Source organism: Canis aureus, chromosome 32 (assembly GCF_053574225.1).
Source record: "Canis aureus isolate CA01 chromosome 32, VMU_Caureus_v.1.0, whole genome shotgun sequence".
Lineage (NCBI taxonomy): Eukaryota > Metazoa > Chordata > Mammalia > Carnivora > Canidae > Canis > Canis aureus.
In genome coordinates, this window is record NC_135642.1 from 24,754,928 (window position 1) to 24,776,470 (window position 21,543).

General features: G+C 38.0%; 1 protein-coding gene across 7 annotated transcripts in view; it reads left to right on the top strand.

The window, feature by feature from the left end:
• UNC13C (unc-13 homolog C) overlaps positions 1 to 21,543 on the top strand; it is a 586,284-nt gene that overhangs the window by 486,292 nt on the left and 78,449 nt on the right. For all 7 annotated transcript variants that reach the window (XM_077881171.1, XM_077881173.1, XM_077881169.1 and 4 more), the window contains 2 exons: positions 2,977 to 3,126; positions 7,172 to 7,295. In XM_077881171.1, coding sequence (XP_077737297.1) covers positions 2,977 to 3,126; positions 7,172 to 7,295 — 274 coding nt within the window. The remainder of the gene's footprint in view (positions 1 to 2,976; positions 3,127 to 7,171; positions 7,296 to 21,543) is intronic.

Genomic DNA, 21,543 nt, shown 5'->3' on the forward strand with positions numbered 1-21,543 from the left:
ATTGTCCCAAATCTATTTTATCTGGTGTTATTAAAACCCACAATTAAATAATTCTAGTATATGGAGCTGGTAGGATGATTACACATCACAGTAAAGGCGGCTCAGAGCCAAATCACACATCTGAAGTCCCAGTTCATAGGTTCTTGACATGCTCGCAGGGAACCCACTCATGACCGAAACAAAGTGATATCATTTCAGTGATATCTCAAAGATGTTCTTACATGTTTCAAAACTTGTTCTACTTAGATTTCTCCTTACATTTTGGACTTTGGCTCTTGGTTTACTGCATTCCTTTTAATGATGCCTTTGGTACCAGTGACTAGCTGGATTGAGTAAAGAATTCAGGAACATTTCCTGGGAATTCTCCTGTTAGTATTTGGCTTCATGAGTACTCACAAAATCCATCATTATTAACTGGTGCCTTGTTTTTTCACGCTGATTACTATAGACTTCTCTAACCAAAAAATGGATAGAGAAAAAACATTTGGGGCAAATTTACCAAAAAAAAAATCAATAGAAAAAAAATCAATAGAAACAAAAAATTTTAGGTGAAATGCAGGTGTTGGTTCACCCTGGATCAATGCTAAGATAAAATGTCATTATCTCTGACACATTGCTAACCCTTCCTCCACATGCTTGATCTCACACACCTGGCTTCTGGTGGGAGTTCACCACATGGATCTATTGTGGGAGAACTCACTTAAACATTGTAACCTGACTATCATACCTCTTTGCTCCATCTATCTCCACCTTGGTACACTGATTTGAGAACCATGCAAAAGAAAGTAGCTATTTCAAAGGTAGTTATTACTATAGTCAGCAGGATCAGTCAGCCAGTGGTAATCAACTAGTTCAAACTTTCCAACATTATTTACCTTTCTTTTCTATTGCCCCAAGTATACCACCTCTACCCTCACTAAATACACACACCACCATCTTCATCACTTAACTTTCTCACCTTCTCCACCATGTACACCACTACCTTCCTCCATAACCACTACCTGACAAAAGTCCAAAGACAGGTCTAGCCAGATAAAAGCCATTTGTTCACACATCTGAATTCCTTTGGACTTGAGTCTGAAAGAGACACATAGTATTTTCAATATTTGTAGAATGCATGCATGCATTGATTACATACTCTTATTCTTTCTATGTAATTAATAATGGAAGCATTATATAGTAAAAATTTCTAAACTTCTCTATAAAATTTTAGGACTTGGTACAGTTGGATACCTTTCAAATAATATGGACCCTATAACCTTTGTGTGTGGAGGAAGAAGAGGAAAGGGACAGACTTGATTGCAATACTTTTAAGATGGTCTTTTTCCTTCTAATCATCACCATACCAGTGACAGGACCATTTTCCAAGATTTCATTTAATCCCATTCTCCTAAATGTTTTCATCTTGCCTGCTTCTATATCTGTTATAATTACTCTTCTTGTTGGAAATGTGAAAATGACAGACAAAATAGAAGAATGGTGGTGATGATGAGTCTCCGTTACTTAAATGTCTTATTTTGTGCCATTTACTTTAATAAGGGATATAAAGAATGAAAAATAATGCTAAAGATTACTCTTCACAGACTTCTTTAAGTTCTTAGAGTGGTGAGGTAATAGAAGTGGGTGTAAGGAGGAGGGTCCTTGATACAGTCAACAAATTCTTTTTTTGAGCCATCTTTTTCTGCTCTGGTTCCATGGTGTGGGTATATAACACCAAAAAAAAAAAAAAGGTCCCTGCCCTCATGAAGCTTAAATTCTATTTGGAGCAACAGGGAAAAAACAAATAAAAAGTATGTAGTGTATGAAATAATAGTAATAATATACATATGTAAAATAATATTGTAATTAAGAAAAAAAGAACTGCAAGGTAATGGAGAATGATAGAAATGTCATTTCAGGTTAGTGTTCAAAAAGACTTCTCAAAGGACCTCACATTTGGCATATTCCTGAAATAAGTTAGGTCAAGAGACCCATGAGAAATTTCATGGGGGAGGGAACATAGCAGTAGCCATGAGAGAAGAGTGTCCTCAGAGACTTCTAAAAACACTAAGGTTTAGGATACTTAATAAATAATTGTTAATGAATATTGGGTAGGAGAGAAATTCATTTGACTTCTAAGTGGAAAAGTTTCATAGGAATAGAGAGAAAAAAAAAAGGAATGGAGAACACATTAGAAATCAGGTCAAAAAAAAAAAAAAAGAAATCAGGTCTGCTGATGTGTATTGGAATTACCAGTATACTGATCATGTAAAAGCCATGAAATGAGATACAATTGCCAAAAAAAAAAAAAAAAGCTATATTTGATGGAGAAATGGAGTAATCCAAGGATCAAGCATAGATGATTACAATGTAGGATTGCCAGATATGATATAGGATATACACAATTAAATTTGGATTTCAGATAAACAATGGGTGTATTTAGTATACATATGTCTGAAATACTGCATGGAGCATACTTGTACTAAAAAATGATTCACTCTCTGAAATTGAAATTACCTGGGTATCCTGTCTTTTTATTTGCTAAGTCTGGCCACCCTACTCCAATTGTTAGAGGTAAGGTAATTGAGAAAGGAGCATAGGCATTGAGGTTAGGGGAAAGCCAAGAGGGTGTGGAGTCCGAGATGCCAAGTGACGAAGGTGTACCCACATGTCAAGAGTCTTTCAAGTACAGTCATTACTCCAAACAATGCTCAGAAGAACTCTCAGCTGTTACTGTGAGATATGGGGCCAAATGAACCCCCACTCAAATTAATTTAACCTGAAGAGTGTTACTTTTATCTGCTTTATGTAAATGGATCCCAAATAAGCTTTCATTGCAACAAAATTTTTTGCAGCTGAACAAGAAGTTTGAAGACTAATGAGCAAGGGAATTCACACCATTTGAAACAGATCAGACTCCTCAGAGTTGAATTAAACAGACACAGACAAAGGAGTCATAAAGGCTTTTATTTCAGAATTAATATTCCTTATTTTTAGTTTCCAGCTTATCATTGAAGAGTGTATAAAACAGATGAGTTTTGAACTAAACCAAATGAGAACAAATGGAAATATTGCATCTAATAAAAACAGTGCAGCAATGGATGCAGAGATTGTACTAAGACCTCTCATGGACTTCTTGGACAAAACGTAAGTTTTCCACTTGGTTTTCTCTTTAACCATTGCCCTAAATTTGATTGATATGGGTTTAAGGGAAAAAATTGTTTTCCTCTACATAGGACAGCTTTAAAAAAGGCTTCTATGGAAGTACATTAATTTCACTAAAAAGGAAAAGACTTTCAGTTCATTACCAGATGTAAACAAAAGCAGGGATGGCTTTATGCAGGAAAGAAAAAATGGAGAAGAAATAAATCTTCGTAACTAAGGAGTTTGGTGTTCTGAGGGGAAAGAGCATTAGGATTTTATGCTCCTCAGATCAGACATTGTTTTGCCTCCTCTTGTATACCTAAAAAGCCTGGGTTGAGTCTAGAATGTCTGATTTCATGTCAGAAACCTGAAGAAGAGAATAACACAAATATGACTGGAATTAATTCAGCTCAGAGGCAAGTAGACTGCTGCCTGACCCAACCTTCAATAATTTATTGAGCACCTAACTTTATCAAACTTTATTCTAGGCACTAGGTAGTGATGAAAAAGAGTCAAAATCCCTGACTCCATGGAAATGATGGTCTCATTTTGATGGGAGTTGAAGTCTTTGTGACTAAGACAGTGTTCTTAACTAAAAAGTCTTATTTTTAAAAACATTTATTTATTTATTTTAAGATTTTATTTATTTATTCATAGAGACACACACAGAGAGGGAGAGAGAGAGAGAGAGAGAGAGAGGCAGAGACACAGGCAGAGGGAGAAGCAGGCTCCATGCAGGGAGCCTGATGTGGGACTCCATCCCCGGGCTTCAGGACCATGCCCTGGACTGAAGGTGGCGCTAAACCGCTGAGCCACCCGGGCTGCCCAGAAGTCTTGGTTTTTAATGCTCCTGCTAAATCCCTACTCTTACTAGTTCTAATTTTATAAGTTTGGAGTAGAGTCAAAGCAACTATATTTTAAAATGTGTCTACATTTATCTAAAACAACCAGAGACATGATGTCTTAAATAGTGATATTTAACATCAAACTGAAGGTAGAAAAGTAAAAAATATTTCTGAATGCCTATCAAGGGACCAGTGTTATGCCTGGTCGTTTGCATATGTTTACCCCATTTAATATTGCTGCAGCAAATTAATTAATACCAAAGAGACCAAGATAAATAAGGCCACAATACCTTTCTTTAAAGAAAGAATTAGTAGGGAGGAACTCCTTCTATATAACTTATATTTTAATTCCATTTCCCTTTACTTAAAATCTTATCACATAAGCAAGACTAATGTCCTTATCACTTTAATATTTGATAGACAAATTAAATCTTATTTTCTGTTCTTTATGAGGAAATATCTAGGAGATAGTTTAGCAGGAGGGAGGTAGGCAAGTGATGTAGAAGAAAGAAGAAAGGGAAGAAAGACAGAAAGCCTTCTTCATTTCTTTAGTTTCTTAATGTAGACTTTTACATTCTAATTTCCTACACAATCCCTTGATGTTTTATCATATAGATGGCTCTTTTCCGTGGCCAATATGGAATCAATCACATAAACACACCACCATTCTGTCATGAGTGTGGTAGTTAATGGAGAGCAGGACAAAGCAGTCTTAATTCTCTTAAACCTCCTACTGGAATGCCTTCTGGCTTTAGACCTCTAACCAGCAGTTTGAAGATATGTCATTTATCATTAGCAAAACTTTTAATATATATATATACTGTATAAAGTATATAAAAGTGTATAAATATATATATATATATATATACTGTAACCAAATGTTGTAGAACATACAGAAAGTTCTAAGTTATCCTAATACTGTTAACTACTAGCTGACAGAACTTGAATCCATTTCACCATCTGCAAAATGGGGCCAATACATAAAGTTGGTGGAATGTACTTTTCAGCACACTTCAATTATTTTATTGTCTTGATTTTATACTTAGAATTATACATCATTATATCATCTTCTATATATTTTTTTCTAATTCCTACTAGAAAAGGACAGTATATAAGGATACAAACAAAAACCAGAAGCTTTAAAAATTTGTGAAAGTTTAAAATTTTTGGAAAGAGATAAGAGGTATATGAAGAGTTGCAGAAATTCTCAGAGCTAATAAAAAATGTGTAACCATAAAGCCATTTGTTTGGGGAGATTTTTAAAAGTCAGGTATTCTGTTCTCAGGGAGCCAACAGGTTAGACAGGAAAAATAAGGTACACAAACACAAAGGGTATAAATTAATAATTCCTTATTCAGACCATCAGTAGAAATTCCATTTGGGTTAGATCTTTCAAGATGGATAGGACTTAGAGGTATGGAAGTGAAGGATAGGCATTCAAGGGAGGGAGAACAGCTGATATAGTTTACATGAAAATGTGACCAACTGTAAGACAGTAAATGTCTATTGCCAACTTGTATACACGGCATTTTAAAAATTGTCTGGTTAATTGGTCTGTGGTCAACCAATCTAGATAATTCAGTTTCCAAAATATAGGCTTTTCAGCTTGCATTCATTATAAAGTTGGTTAACTGACTAAATTAAGGAAGCAGTTGCTAGATCTCCTGTTTGTTCATTTAAAATGAACAATAGAGGGTTGGAAGTCTTCAAGGTAGCTATGAGGAAATCCCCTTAGAAGTAGTGTTATGTTATAAATGTATAGACTCTCTAAATAAAACATCTTATTTCTTTATGTTTCACTTTCTTCACCAAGACCTCACCACTCTAAAAAACGAAGTGTAAACTCTCTTCCCAGCTGGCAGAAATCCCATGCAGAGCTGCAAACATCAAGAATTTTATACCTATTCATTAGTTTCCAGTCTAAGTAGAGTTAGTTGGCATGCCAAGTATGTGGGCTAACCATATATACAAGGTCAATTCTTAAACCCAAACCTTTTGAAAATGGAAATAACACATCTGTTATAAAACTGGCATATTTGTTTTGTCTCAAAGTAGCCTATGAATGTCTCCAAGGTTAGGTACTGTCATTCTGCCATGACCATCTGCTGGTTTCTTCCCTGTGTCTGTATCATGAATGCTACCCTCCAACAATGGTTTCCAAAAGAGTAGGGCTACAGATTCCATAGCTGTGCACAGAGGCTCCAATTTTCCTCTTCATGCAAAGGTTTTCTAATGTATTTTCATATATTAGGTATCTGCATATAGTAGTGTTAGGAGAAATAATTCTACATAAATGTGCATTTGGGAAATCTGCAGACAAGGTTTTCAAACTAAGGTGATTTAAATAATAGATGTTATCATCATTCTGTCCATGAGAAGAATTTGTAAGAAATACAAATCTAAACCTATTAACGTTGGTAAATTTGGGATCTTCCAAAACTGAACTTAGAGAAACAAAACAGATTGGTAGTTGCCAGAGGTGGGGGAGGAGGGATAATGGGTAAAAGTGGTCAAAAGATACAAACTTCCAGTTATAAGTAAGTCTTATGAATGTAATGTACAGTACAATGACAATAGGTAACAATATTTTATTCTACATTTAAAAATTGCAGAGGGTATAATAGATCTTACAAAAAATGTTAACTCTCTGAGGTAATGGATGTTAACTAACATTGTGGCAATTTTGCAATATGTATACATATCAAATCATTATGGTATACACCGTAAATTTACACAATGTCATACGTTTATTGCATCTCAGTAAAACTGAAAAATAAATAAAGTTGGTAAATATTGGTTTTTGAGTAAAATTATAGGTGTCTTTGTTATGTTGGAGCAGTACCAGGTAGCAATAATAGTTTGTTTCTTTGGTATTTGGCCTGCGTCATGAACGTGAGGCATGTTGTAAAAATAAGAATGTGGATGAAAATCATGGACTTTGGGGGACTTGATGTTAACTTAGGCAACAATTTAAGGGAAAAGATATCCTGATTTCATTTTCTACCAAGTATATATTATCTAATATATATGTTGAAATACATTTTTGATATTTTTTCAGTAAATAAAATTTAGCACTTGAAAATTATAAAGGCCTATTCATATGTTTAAATCTCAGTGTTAAAAACATGAATTTCTTATGAATAAAATAATTTGATACTTTGAAATGAGACTTACAAGTGATTATATGTTTTGTTTTATTTCAGATTAAGTCTTTCAGCAAAAATCTGTGAGAAAACAGTTCTGAAGCGAGTTTTGAAGGAGTTATGGAAGCTAGTTCTTAACAAAATAGAAAAACAAATTGTTCTCCCTCCTCTGACAGATCAAACAGTAAGTATTTAAAACCATGATTTGATTATACTTTTTGTTTTATGATTTAAGTATAGTTGACATACAACATTAAATTAGTTTCAGTTGAACAACAGTGATTTGACATTGTTACCATACAAGGTTATTAAAATATTATTAATTGTATTCCCTATGCTATACTTATCATCTCCATGACTTATTTCATTACGGGAAGTTTGTACCTCTTAACCACCTTCACCTATTTTGCCCTTCTCCCACCCACCTCCCTTTTGGCAAACACCACTTTGTTTTCTGTATTGAGTCTGTTTGTTTTTTTGTTTATTTGATTTGGATTTAGATTCCACCTATGAGTGAAATCTCCTAGTATTTGTCCTTCTCTCACTTAATACCCACAAGATCTATCCGTGTTGTCACAGATGGCAAGATCTCATTCTTTTTATGACTGAATAATATTACATTGTGTGTACACACACACACACACACACACACACACACACACTACATCTTTCTGATCCATTCATCTATTGGTGGACACTTGGGCTGCTTCCATATCTTGGCTATTATAAATAATGCTGCAATAAACATAGAGGTGCATTTATCTTTTTGACTTAGTGCTTTCATATTCTTTGGGTAAATACTCAGCAGTGTTGGGGATTTACCCCAAAGATACAAATGCAATGAAACGCCGGGACACCTGCACCCCGATGTTTCTAGCAGCAATGGCCACTATAGCCAAACTGTGGAAGGAGCCTCGGTGTCCAACGAAAGATGAATGGATAAAGAAGATGTGGTTTATGTATACAATGGAATATTACTCAGCCATTAGAAATGACAAATACCCACCATTTGCTTCAACGTGGATGGAACTGGAGGGTATTATGCTGAGTGAAGTAAGTCAGTCGGAGAAGGACAAACATTATATGTTCTCATTCATTTGGGGAATATAAATAATAGTGAAAGGGAAAATAAGGGAAGGGAGAAGAAATGTGTGGGAAATATCAGAAAGGGAGACAGAACGTAAAGACTGCTAACTCTGGGAAACGAACTAGGGGTGGTAGAAGGGGAGGAGGGCGGGGGGTGGGAGTGAATGGGTGACGGGCACTGGGTGTTATTCTGTATGTTAGTAAATTGAACACCAATAAAAAATAAATAAATAAATAAATAAATAAATACTCAGCAGTAAAATTACTGAATCAAATGATATATCTGTTTTTAATTTTTTGAAGAACATCCATACTGTTTTCCATAGTGGTGCCACCAATTTACATTCCCAACAAGGAAAATCAAGTGCATAAGGGTTCCCTTTTCTCCACATTCTCACCAGTATTTGTTACTTCTTGTATTTTTAATTCTAGCCATTGTGACTAGAGTGAGGTGATATTTCATCCTGGTTTTAATTTGCATTTTCCTGATGATTGGTGATGTTGAGCATCTTTTCATCTGTCTGTTGGTTGTCTGTCTTCTTTGGAAAAATGTCTATTCAGGTCTTTTGACCACTTTTTAATCAGATTATGCAGGGTTATTTTGTTGTTGTTTTGAGGATTTTTGGTATTAAACTGTAAGTTCTTCATGTATTTTATTTTTTTTTTTTTTTTTTTTTTTTTTTTTTTTTTTTAATTGGTGTTCAATTTACTAACATACAGAATAACACCCAGTGCCCGTCACCCATTCACTCCCACCCCCCGCCCTCCTCCCCTTCTACCACCCCTAGTTCGTTTCCCAGAGTTAGCAGTCTTTATGTTCTGTCTCCCTTTCTGATATTTCCCACACATTTCTTCTCCCTTCCCTTATTTTCCCTTTCACTATTATTTATATTCCCCAAATGAATGAGAACATATAATGTTTGTCCTTCTCCGACTGACTTACTTCACTCAGCATAATACCCTCCAGTTCCATCCACGTTGAAGCAAATGGTGGGTATTTGTCATTTCTAATAGCTGAGTAATATTCCATTGTATACATAAACCACATCTTCTTTATCCATTCATCTTTCGTTGGACACCGAGGCTCCTTCCACAGTTTGGCTATCGTGGCCATTGCTGCTAGAAACATCGGGGTGCAGGTGTCCCAGCGTTTCATTGCATTTGTATCTTTGGGGTAAATCCCCAACAGTGCAATTGCTGGGTCGTAGGGCAGGTATATTTTTAACTGTTTGAGGAACCTCCACACAGTTTTCCACAGTGGCTGCACCAGTTCACATTCCCACCAACAGTGTAAGAGGGTTCCCTTTTCTCCACATCCTCTCCAACATTTGTTGTTTCCTGCCTTGTTAATTTTTCCCATTCTCACTGGTGTGAGGTGGTATCTCATTGTGGTTTTGATTTGTATTTCCCTGATGGCAAGTGATGCAGAGCATTTTCTCATGTGCATGTTGGCCATGTCTATGTCTTCTTCTGTGAGATTTCTGTTCATGTCTTTTGCCCATTTCATGATTGGATTGTTTGTTTCTTTGGTGTTGAGTTTAATAAGTTCTTTATAGATCTTGGAAACTAGCCCTTTATCTGATATGTCATTTGCAAATATCTTCTCCCATTCTGTAGGTTGTCTTTGAGTTTTGTTGACTGTATCCTTTGCTGTGCAAAAGCTTCTTATCTTGATGAAGTCCCAATAGTTCATTTTTGCTTTTGTTTCTTTTGCCTTCGTGGATGTATCTTGCAAGAAGTTACTATGGCCGAGTTCAAAAAGGGTGTTGCCTGTGTTCTTCTCTAGGATTTTGATGGAATCTTGCCTCACATTTAGATCTTTCATCCATTTTGAGTTTATCTTTGTGTATGGTGAAAGAGAGTGGTCTAGTTTCATTCTTCTGCATGTGGATGTCCAATTTTCCCAGCACCATTTATTGAAGAGACTGTCTTTCTTCCAATGGATAGTCTTTCCTCCTTTATCGAATATTAGTTGCCCATAAAGTTCAGGGTCCACTTCTGGATTCTCTATTCTGTTCCACTGATCTATGTGTCTGTTTTTGTGCCAGTACCACACTGTCTTGATGACCACAGCTTTGTAGTACAACCTGAAATCTGGCATTGTGATGCCCCCAGATATGGTTTTCTTTTTTAAAATTCCCCTGGCTATTCGGGGTCTTTTCTGATTCCACACAAATCTTAAAATAATTTGTTCTAACTCTCTGAAGAAAGTCCATGGTATTTTGATAGGGATTGCATTAAACGTGTATATTGCCCTGGGTAACATTGACATTTTCACAATATTAATTCTGCCAATCCATGAGCATGGAATATTTTTCCATCTCTTTGTGTCTTCCTCAATTTCTTTCAGAAGTGTTCTATAGTTTTGAGGGTATAGATCCTTTACATCTTTGGTGAGGTTTATTCCTAGGTATCTTATGCTTTTGGGTGCAATTGTAAATGGGATTGACTCCTTAATTTCTCTTTCTTCAGTCTCATTGTTAGTGTATAGAAATGCCACTGACTTCTGGGCATTGATTTTGTATCCTGCCACGCTACCGAATTGCTGTATGAGTTCTAGCAATCTTGGGGTGGAGACTTTTGGGTTTTCTATGTAGAGTATCATGTCATCGGCGAAGAGGGAGAGTTTGACTTCTTCTTTGCCAATTTGAATGCCTTTAATGTCTTTTTGTTGTCTGATTGCTGAGGCTAGGACTTCCAGTACTATGTTGAATAGCAGTGGTGAGAGTGGACATCCCTGTCTTGTTCCTGATCTTAGGGGAAAGGCTCCCAGTGCTTCCCCATTGAGAATGATATTTGCTGTGGGCTTTTCATAGATGGCTTTTAAGATGTCGAGGAATGTTCCCTCTATCCCTACACTCTGTAGAGTTTTGATCAGGAATGGATGCTGTATTTTGTCAAATGCTTTCTCTGCATCCAATGAGAGGATCATATGGTTCTTGGTTTTTCTCTTGCTGATATGATGAATCACATTGATTGTTTTACGGGTGTTGAACCAGCCTTGTGTCCCAGGGATAAATCCTACTTGGTCATGGTGAATAATTTTCTTAATGTACTGTTGGATCCTATTGGCCAGTATCTTGTTGAGAATTTTTGCATCCATGTTCATCAGGGATATTGGTCTGTAATTCTCCTTTTTGGCGGGGTCTTTGTCTGGCTTTGGAATTAAGGTGATGCTGGCTTCATAGAACGAATTTGGAAGTACTCCATCTCTTTCTATCTTTCCAAACAGCTTTAGGAGAATAGGTATGATTTCTTCTTTAAACGTTTGATAAAATTCTCCTGGGAAGCCATCTGGCCCTGGACTCTTGTGTCTTGGGAGGTTTTTGATGACTGCTTCAATTTCCTCCCTGGTTATTGGCCTGTTCAGGTTTTCTATTTCTTCCTGTTCCAGTTTTGGTAGTTTGTGGCTTTCCAGGAATGCGTCCATTTCTTCTAGATTGCCTAATTTATTGGCGTATAGCTGTTCATAATAGGTTTTTAAAATCGTTTGTATTTCCTTGGTGTTGGTAGTGATCTCTCCTTTCTCATTCATGATTTTATTAATTTGAGTCTTCTCTCTCTTCTTTTTAATAAGGCTGGCTAATGGTTTATCTATCTTATTAATTCTTTCAAAGAACCAACTCCTGGTTCTGTTGATCTGTTCCACAGTTCTTCTGGTCTCGATTTCGTTGAGTTCTGCTCGAATCTTTATTAGCTCCCTTCTTCTCTTGGGTGTAGGATCTATTTGCTGTTTTTTCTCTAGCTCCTTTATGTGTAAGGTTAGCTTTTGTATTTGAGTTCTTTCCAGTTTTTGAATGGATGCTTGTATTGCGATGTATTTCCCCCTTAGGACTGCTTTTGCTGCATCCCAAAGATTTTGAACGGTTGTATCTTCATTCTCATTAGTTTCCATGAATCTTTTTAATTCTTCCTTAATTTCCTGGTTGACCCTTTTATCTTTTAGCAGGATGGTCCTTAACCTCCATGTGTTTGAGGTCCTTCCAAACTTCTTGTTGTGATTTAGTTCTAATTTCAAGGCATTATGGTCCGAGAATACGCAGGGGACAATCCCAATCTTTTGGTATCGGTTCAGACCCGATTTGTGACCCAATATGTGGTCTATTCTGGAGAAAGTTCCATGTGCGCTTGAGAAGAATGTGTATTCAGTTGAGTTTGGATGTAAAGTTCTGTAGATATCTGTGAAATCCATCTGGTCCAGTGTATCATTTAAAGCTCTCGTTTCTTTGGAGATGTTTTGCTTAGAAGACCTATCGAGTATAGAAAGAGCTAGATTGAAGTCACCAAGTATAAGTGTATTATTATCTAAGTATTTCTTCACTTTGGTTAATAATTGATTTATATATTTGGCAGCTCCCACATTTGGAGCATATATATTGAGGATTGTTAAGTCCTCTTGTTGAATAGATCCTTTAAGTATGATATAGTGTCCCTCTTCATCTCTCACTACAGTCTTTGGGGTAAATTTTAGTTTATCTGATATAAGGATGGCTACCCCTGCTTTCTTTTGAGGACCATTCGAATGGTAAATGGTTCTCCAACCTTTTATTTTCAGGCTGTAGGTGTCCTTCTGTCTAAAATGAGTCTCTTGTAGACAGCAAATAGATGGGTCCTGCTTTTTTATCCAGTCTGAAACCCTGCGCCTTTTGATGGGGTCATTAAGCCCGTTCACATTCAGAGTTACTATTGAGAGATATGAGTTTAGTGTCATCATGATATCTATTCAGTCTTTGTTTTTGTGGACTGTTCCACTGAACTTCTTCTTAAAGGGGAATTTTAAGAGGCCCCCTTAAAATTTCTTGCAGAGCTGGTTTGGAGGTCACATATTCTTTTAGTTGCTGCCTGTCTTGGAAGCTCTTTATCTCTCCTTCCATTTTGAATGAGAGCCTTGCTGGATAAAGTATTCTTGGTTGCATGTTCTTTTCATTTAGGACCCTGAATATATCCTGCCAGCCCTTTCTGGCCTGCCAGGTCTCTGTGGAGAGGTCTGCTGTTACCCTAATACTCCTCCCCATAAAAGTCAGGGATTTCTTGTCTCTTGCTGCTTTAAGGATCTTCTCCTTATCTTTGGAATTTGCAAGCTTCACAATTAAATGTCGAGGTGTTGAACGGTTTTTATTGATTTTAGGGGGGGATCTCTCTATTTCCTGGATCTGAATGCCTGTTTCCCTTCCCAGATTAGGAAAGTTTTCAGCTAGAATTTGTTCAAATACATATTCTGGCCCTCTGTCCCTTTCGGCGCCCTCGGGAACCCCAATTAAACGTAGGTTTTTCTTCCTCAGGCTGTCGTTTATTTCCCTTAATCTATCTTCATGGTCTTTTAATTGTTTGTCTCTTTTTTCCTCAGTTTCCCTCTTTGCTGTCAACTTGTCTTCTAGGTCACTCACTCGTTCTTCCACCTCGTTAACCCTCGTCGTTAGGACTTCTAGTTTGGATTGCATCTCATTCAATTGATTTTTAATTTCTGCCTGATTAGCTCTAAATTCTGCAGTCATGAAGTCTCTTGAGTCCTTTATACTTTTTTCTAGAGCCACCAGTAGCTGTATAATAGTGCTTCTGAATTGGCTTTCTGACATTGAATTGTAATCCAGATTTTGTAACTCTGTGGGAGAGAGGACTGTTTCTGATTCTTTCTTTTGAGGTGAGGTTTTCCTTCTAGTCATTTTGCTCAGTGCAGAGTGGCCAAAAGCAAGTTGTATTGGGAAAAAGAGAAAAAGAGAGGAGAGAAAGAAGGAAAGAAAAGAGAAAGAGAAAAAAAAAGGGAAGAAAAAGAAAAAAAAAACGAAAAAAAAAAAAAAGAAAAAGAGAAAGAAAAAGAAAGGAGAAAAAAGGGGGTGGGGGAAGGAAACAAATCAAAAAGCAAAACAAAACAAAACAAAACAAAAAAAAAAAAAAAAAAGAACCACAGGGGAGTATCTTCTGATTCTGTGTACTTTAAGTCCCTTGGCTTCTCCTGGAAGTTGTCAGTCTAGCTGATCCTCTGGGGGAGGGGCCTGTTGTGTTGATTTTCAGGTGTTAGCAGTTGGGGGAGCTGCTGTGCCCCTGCCTGGTGCAGGGCTCGGTGGGGGTTGTTTACCCCGTGAGGCCGCAGGAGGAACAGCCCCAGTGGCGGGGCAGCTCTGGAAACCTGGATTCAGCTCCGGCAGGAACTCCGTCTGCAGGGCCTGGAGGCTCCGGGGCGGGGCCGCTGATCTGCTCAGCTGGGGCAGGAGCGTCCTCGCTGTCCTGGGCCCTCCCGGCCTCTGCCTGTCCCGGGGGAGGCCGGATCCTGGGCTGTGTCCCGGCGCCCTGTGCTCCGGAGCCTGCGCTGGTGGATTCGCGCTCCCGGGCCGCGCAGCCCCCTCCGCGGAGCTGCCGCCCGAGCCCCTCCGAGCTGCTCCTGGAACCGCGCAGCCCCCTCCGCACGGAGCCTCTTCCTCTGCCCGAGCCCCTCCGAGCTGCTCCCGGGGCCCCGCAGCCCCCTCCGCGGAGCCGCCCCCGAGCCCCTTCAGCTGCTCCGGGTCCCGCCGGGTCCCGCCGTGCGCGCTGCAGCCCTTAGGGAGCTCGGCGCACTCTCCTGGGCGCGCAGTTGCTCTGTTACTGTCCCGGGGAACCCGAGGGCATCCTCGCCCTTCTGGGTCCTGCTCCAGCTCCCTGCGAGCCCCTTTCCGCCCGGGAAGGTCGGTGCAGCTCCTGCTCCTCCGGGACGGGGCTCTCCTGTCCTGGGGACACTCGCCCCGGCCTCAGCCCGGCTCCTCGCGGGGCCCCTCCCCCTTGGAGGCCTTTGTTCCTTTATTTCTTTTTCCCCGTCTTCCTACCTTGATAGATGCGCGAACTCTTCTCACTGTAGCATTCCAGCTGGTCTCTCTTTAAATCTCAGGCCGAATTCATAGATTTTCAGGATAATTTGAAGGTTTTCTAGGTAGTTTGGTGGAGACAGGTGATTTGGAGACCCTACTCCTCCGCCATCTTGCTCCTCCCCCCCTCTTCATGTATTTTAGATATTAACTTCTTATCAGATATATTTGCAAATAGCTTCTCCCATTCATTAGGTTGCCTTTGCATTTTGTTGATTTGTATTGCTGTGGAAAAGCTTTTTATTATAGTATAGTCCCAGTAGTTTATATTTGTTTTGTTTACCTTGCCTAAAGAGACAGATCTTTAAAAAAATAAAATAATATAAGATAGACAGATCCATAAATATGTTGCTAAGGCCGTTGCCCAAAAGATTACTTCCTGTTGTCTTCTAGGGACTTTATGGATTAAGGTCTCACACTTAGGATTTAATCCATTTTGAGTTTACTTTTTTCAAAGATTTCATTATTTATTTGAGAGAGAGAGTGTGTGCATACAAGTTAGGGGAGGGGCAAAGAGAGAGAGACAAGAAGACTCATCATTGAGCAGGGAGCCTAACATGGGGCTCCATCCCAGGACCCTGGAATCATGACCTGAGCTGAAGGCAGATACTTAATCCACTGAGCCACCCAGGTACCCCATTTTGAGTTTATTTTTGTTTATGGTGTAAGACAGTGGTCCGTTTTCATTCTTTTGCTTGTGGCTATCTAGTGTTCCTATCTTTTCTTGCAAAGCAAGGTCTTCCAAAACTGTGTTGAATAAAAGTGGTGAGAGTAGACATTCTTCTCTTGTTCCGGATTGTAAAGGAAAAGCTTTTATTTTTTCCCCATTGAGTGTGGTATTAGCTGTGGGTTTTTCATATATGGCCTTTATTATGTTGTATTTTGTCAAATACATTTTCTGCAGCTATTGAGATGATCACATGGTTTCTATCCTTCCCCCTTATAATGTGATGTATCAGTCAATTGATTTGCAAATAATGAAAACTTCCTTGCATCCATGGAATAAATCCTACTTGATTGTGGAGATTTTTTTTAAAGATTTATTTATTTATTTGAGAAGGAGAGGGAAAGAATCTCAAGCAGACTCCCCACTGAGCATGGAGCCCAGTGTGGGCCTCAATCTCATGACCCTGAGATTATGATCTGAACTAAAACTAAGAGTCATACGTTTAACCAGCTAACTATGTGATTTTTTGATTTTTTAAATATATGGTTGAATTCAGTTTGCTAATGTTTAGCTGAGGATTTTTATGTCCATATTCATCAGGGATATTTGGTCCTTTTTTTTTTTTTTTTTTTTTTTTTTTTTTTTGAGTGTCTTTATCTGGTTTTAGTATCAGGGTAATGCTGGCCTCTTAGAATGAATTTGAAAGTTTTCTTTCCTCTTTTATTTTTTGGAATAGTTTGAAAAGAATAGATATTACCTCTTCTTTATTTTTTGTTAGTATTTTTTATTTATTTATTTGAGAGAGAGCATGAGCAGGGGGGAGGAGCAGAGGAAGAGGAAGAAACAGACTCCTCCCCGCTGAGCAGGGAGCCTGATGTGGGGCTCAATCTCAGGACCCCAAGATCATGACCTGAGCCGAAGGCAGACGCTTAACCAAATGAGCCACCCAGGCACTCTAACTCTAATTTAAATGTTTGTTGAATTCCTTTGTGAAGACATCCAATTCTGGACTTTCAATTGTTGGGAGTTTTCTTGATACTGATTCAATTTCATTACTAGTCTGTTCATTACTTGGTCTATTCAAATTTTCTTTTTTTTTTTTTTTTAAGATTTTATTTATTTATTCATGAGAGACACAGAGAGAAGCAGAGACATAGGCAGAGGGAGAAGCAGGCTCCATGCAGGGAGCCTGACGTGGGACTTGATCCCAGGTCTCCAGGATCATGCCCTGGACTGAAGGCAGTTCTAAACCGCTGAGCCACCCAGGCTGCCCAAGTCTATTCAAATTTTCTATTTCCTCCTGATTCAGTTTTAGAAAATTGAATGTTTCTAAGAATTTATCCATTTTTTTCTAGGTTGTTCAATTTGTGGGCAAATAATGTTTCACAGTATTCTCATAATCCTTTGTATTTCTGTAGTGTCTGTTATTTTTCTTTCTTCACTTCTGATTTTGAGTCCTTTTTCTTGATGAGTCTGGCTAAAGGTTTATCAATTTTGCTTATCTTTTTAAGGAACTAGTTTTTGGTTTTAATGATTGTTTCTATTTTTTAGATTCTATTTCATTTATTTCTACTCTGATATTTATTATTTCATTCCTACTAACTTTTGGCTTTGTTCTTTTTCTAGTTCCTTCAAGTGTAATAGTATATCATTTATTTGAGATTATCCTTGTTTCTTGATGTAGGTTTGTATTGCTATAAACCTAGAACTGCTTTTGTTGTGTTCCAAAGATTTTGGACTGTTGTATTTCCCTTTTCATTTGTTTCCATGTATTTTTAAACCTCTTCTTTGATTTCTCTGTTGACACATTGTTGTTAATTAGCATGCTTTTAGCTTTCATGGGATTTTTTTCATTTTTGTCCATAGTAATTAATTTCTAGTTTCATACTACTGTAGTTTGAAAAGTTGCTTAATAATGATATCAGTCTTCTTAAATTTATCGAGACTGGGTTTGTGGCCTACCATGTGATCTATCTGTCCTGGAGAATATTCCATATGTACTTGGAAAAATATATATATATATTCTGCTGTTTTGAAATGGAATGTTCTATATATATCAGTTAAATATATATGGTCTAATGGGTTCTTCAAAGCCACTGTATCCTTTGATTTGCTGGCTGGATAATTTATCTATTTATGTAAGTGGGCTATGCAAATTCCCTATTATTATTGCATTACTGTTAATTTCTTTATGTCTGTTAATGTTTGCTTTATATGTTTACATGCTCCTATGTTGGATGCATGGATATATACAAGTTTTATACCTTCTTGTTGGATTGATCTTTTTGTCTTTATGTAATGCCTTCCTTTCACTCTTGCTGCAATCTTTGTTTAAGACTCCATTCCATCTGATAAAAGTATTGCTACTCGAAATTGTTGCTTCCGTTTGCATGGAATATCTTTTTTTTTTTTTCCATCCTTTCTCTTTCAATCTTTATGTGTCTTTAGGTCTGGAGTGAGTCTCTTCAGTGAGTCTCTTGAGATATCTTGTATATTTGATTGGAGTATTGAGTCCATTTACTTCTAAAGTAAAGTAATTATTGAGAGGTATATCCTTTTGTCATTTGGCTGTTTTCTGGTTGTCTTTGTAGTTCTTCTTTGTTCCTTTCTTCTTTTGCTCTCTTGTGGTTCAATGGCTTTCTTTAGTGTAATGCTTGAATTTCCTTTTATTATTTGTATATCTTATACGTTTTAATTTGTGGTTATCATTGGGTTCATATATAACATCCTATATATATATAGCAATTGTTAAGTTGGTGGTCACTCAAATTTGAACACATTCTAAAAGCATTAAATTTTAATTCCACCTCCACATTTTTGTTTATGATGTCATATTTTAAACCTTTTTATTTTGTGTATCCCTTGACCAATTTTGGTAGATATGACTGATTTTGCTATATTTGTGTTTTAACCCCCATACTGGTTTTATAGGTGATTAATCTACTACCTTTACTATAGTTTTGCTATTACCTGTGAATTTTTTTCCTTTCATAATTTTCTTCTAGGTATGCCTTCCACTTACATAATTTAACATGTCTTCAACATTTCAATATTTCTTGTAAGGCTGGTTTTGTGGTGATAAACTCCTTTAACTTTTGTTTGCTGGGGAAACTCTCTCTCTTTCATTCCAAATGATAACTTATCAGATAGAATATTTTCCTTTTTTTTAAATTTTTATTTATTTATGATAGTCACAGAGAGAGAGAGAGAGGGAGAGACATAGGCAGAAGGAGAAGCAGGCTCCATGCACCGGGAGCCCGATGTGGGATTCGATCCCGGGTCTCCAGGATCGCGCCCTGGGCCAAAGGCAGGCGCCAAACCGCTGCGCCACCCAGGGATCCCAATAGAATATTTTTCATTGTAGGTTTTTTTCTTTCAGCCTACAGTTGCCATGGAAAAATCAGCTGATAGCCTTATAGTGTTTCCCTTGTATGTAACTGTTCTCTTTCCTCATGATGCCTTTTAAGATTCTCTCTTGGGACTCCTGGGTGGCTCAGTGGTTGAGCATCTGCCTTTGGCATAGAGTATGATCCCACAGTCCCGGGATGAAATCCCACTTGGGCTTCCTGCCTGGAGCCTGCTTCACTCTCTGCCTGTGTCTCTGCCTCTCTCTGTGTGTCCCTCATGAATAAATAAATAAAATATTAAGGGATCCTTGGGTGGCGCAGCAGTTTGGTGCCTGCCTTTGGCCCAGGGCACGATCCTGGAGACCCCGGATCAAATCCCATGTCGGGCTCCCGGTGCATGGAGCCTGCTTCTCCCTCTGTCTATGTCTCTGCCTCTCTCTCTCTCTCTGTGACTATCATAAATAAATTAAAAAAAATAAAAAAATAAAAAAATAGGATTCTCTCTTTACATTTTGCCATTTTAATTATGTGTCATTGTGTGAACTTCCTTGGTTTCATCTTGTTAGGTAGGGCCTTCTGTGTTTCCTAGACCTGGATGTCTGTTTTCTTCCCCAAATTAGGAAATTTTTCAACCCCTTTCCCTCTCTTTTCTCTTTCTGGCATGCCTAAAATTCAAATGTTATTACTCTTGATGATGTTATTGTCCGGTATTACTTTATGCTGTTCAGCCTGGATGCTTTCTGTGACACCATCTACCAGATTGCTAATCCATTCTTCTGATGTATTTTTCATTTCAGTTATTGTATTCTTCAGCTCTGACTGGTTCTTTCTTATATTTTCTATTTCGTTTTTGAAGTCCTCACTGAGTTCAGTTACTCGTTTCTCAAATCTGGTGAGAATCTTTATGACCATTAGTTTGAACATTTTTTAGGCATATGAATAATTAGTTTAGAGCTTTTTCTGTGATGTTCTCTTATTCTTTCATTTGGGACATATGTTTTTGTCTCCTCATTTTGTCTAACTCTGTGCTTGTTTTTATGTAGTAACTAGGTCAACTCTACTTCCTGGTCTTGACAGTAGTGCCTTTGTATAGAAGAATTTCCACGGTACCCTGTAGCACAGTCTCTTCTGATCACCAGAACCAGACGCTTCAGGGTTGTTCCCTATGTGGGCAGTATGTGCCCTTCTGTTGTGGCTGAGCTGTGACTGCCATGAGCTCAACTGTTTGGTGTGGCCAACACTCAGCCTAGCTGTCTACAGTTGGATTCAGCTGCTTGCACATCAGAGGGCAGCTGTTGCTCCCTGTGCAGCCATTTAGAGGGCTAGTTGCAGGAAATATGAGCATGCTGATATGTGGGGTAATCTCCTATTCTGAGGGCAAGAGTCAACCTAGAGAGGCACTGGGCCAGGGCATGCATTGCTGGCAGTGTAGATAGAAAATGTTAGTATTGACTCTCACAAGTGTCGGCTATTCAGTCTGGGGAGGGCAAGAAAAATTGCACCTGACAGCACTTTTGTTTCCAGAGAACTCTCCTGCAGATTGCTGACCTTCTGGCACTCTAAAATTAGCCAATCAATCTTCACATAAAACCCTGGGCACTTTTCAAACTACTGCTTCTGTGGTTCTGGCCAAGTTATTTGGCTTGCTGCTCTGTAAGAGCAAGGGCTTGGTTTCCTATCACTCTCCAGCTTGCCTAGGGTTAACCTTTGCTAATTTTCAAAGCCAGATATTATGGGGACTTCTCTTCCCAATGTGGGTATCAAGGGCCAGGAGTGCCCAGTGTAGGGTCCAATCCCCTCACTTCTCTGGTCTGTGATGTCCCTCCTATTTGTAGTGAGTCACACCAGGTGTTTGGTTCCTAGTTGTTTCTCTACCCTTCTATTCTTTTTGATATGTACTTCTCTCCATAAAACGGAAGATCTGTCCTGCCAGTCTTCAGGTTGTTTACAAAGTTAGTTATGTAGATGTAGTTGTTTCCTTGGTGTGTCCATGGAATGAGGTGATCTTAGGATCCTCATGTTTCATCTTGTCCCTCTCTCCCTTGATTATACTTTCAGTAACCCATCTAATTATACTTCGTTTAAGTGAGTGACTCTCATCCAGCCAAATTAATGATTAAATCGATTTTGAGAAAAAGTCTTTGGTAAACACTTTTGAAATAATCATTCAAATGACATTTTTCTATACAAATGAGTTTTGAATGTCAACAGTCAAAATTCACACTTCCTTAACATTCAGAACTTCATTTTTTGAAAAAAGTATGAAAGTTTTCAACTTACAGCATTATCTGCTCTATACACATAATTTTTAAATTTATTTTTACTGTGAAACCCCAGGGAAATAAATTTAGGGTAAAATACCATCACTGTGTTTTTTTTTGTTTTTTTTTTTTCCTAAAACATTACAGCTCAAGAAGATAAATCCAAAACTATTTGGAATATTTTTCTCCTTCCCATTTTACTTTCTTTTTTTCCATTTTACTTTCATCTATTACC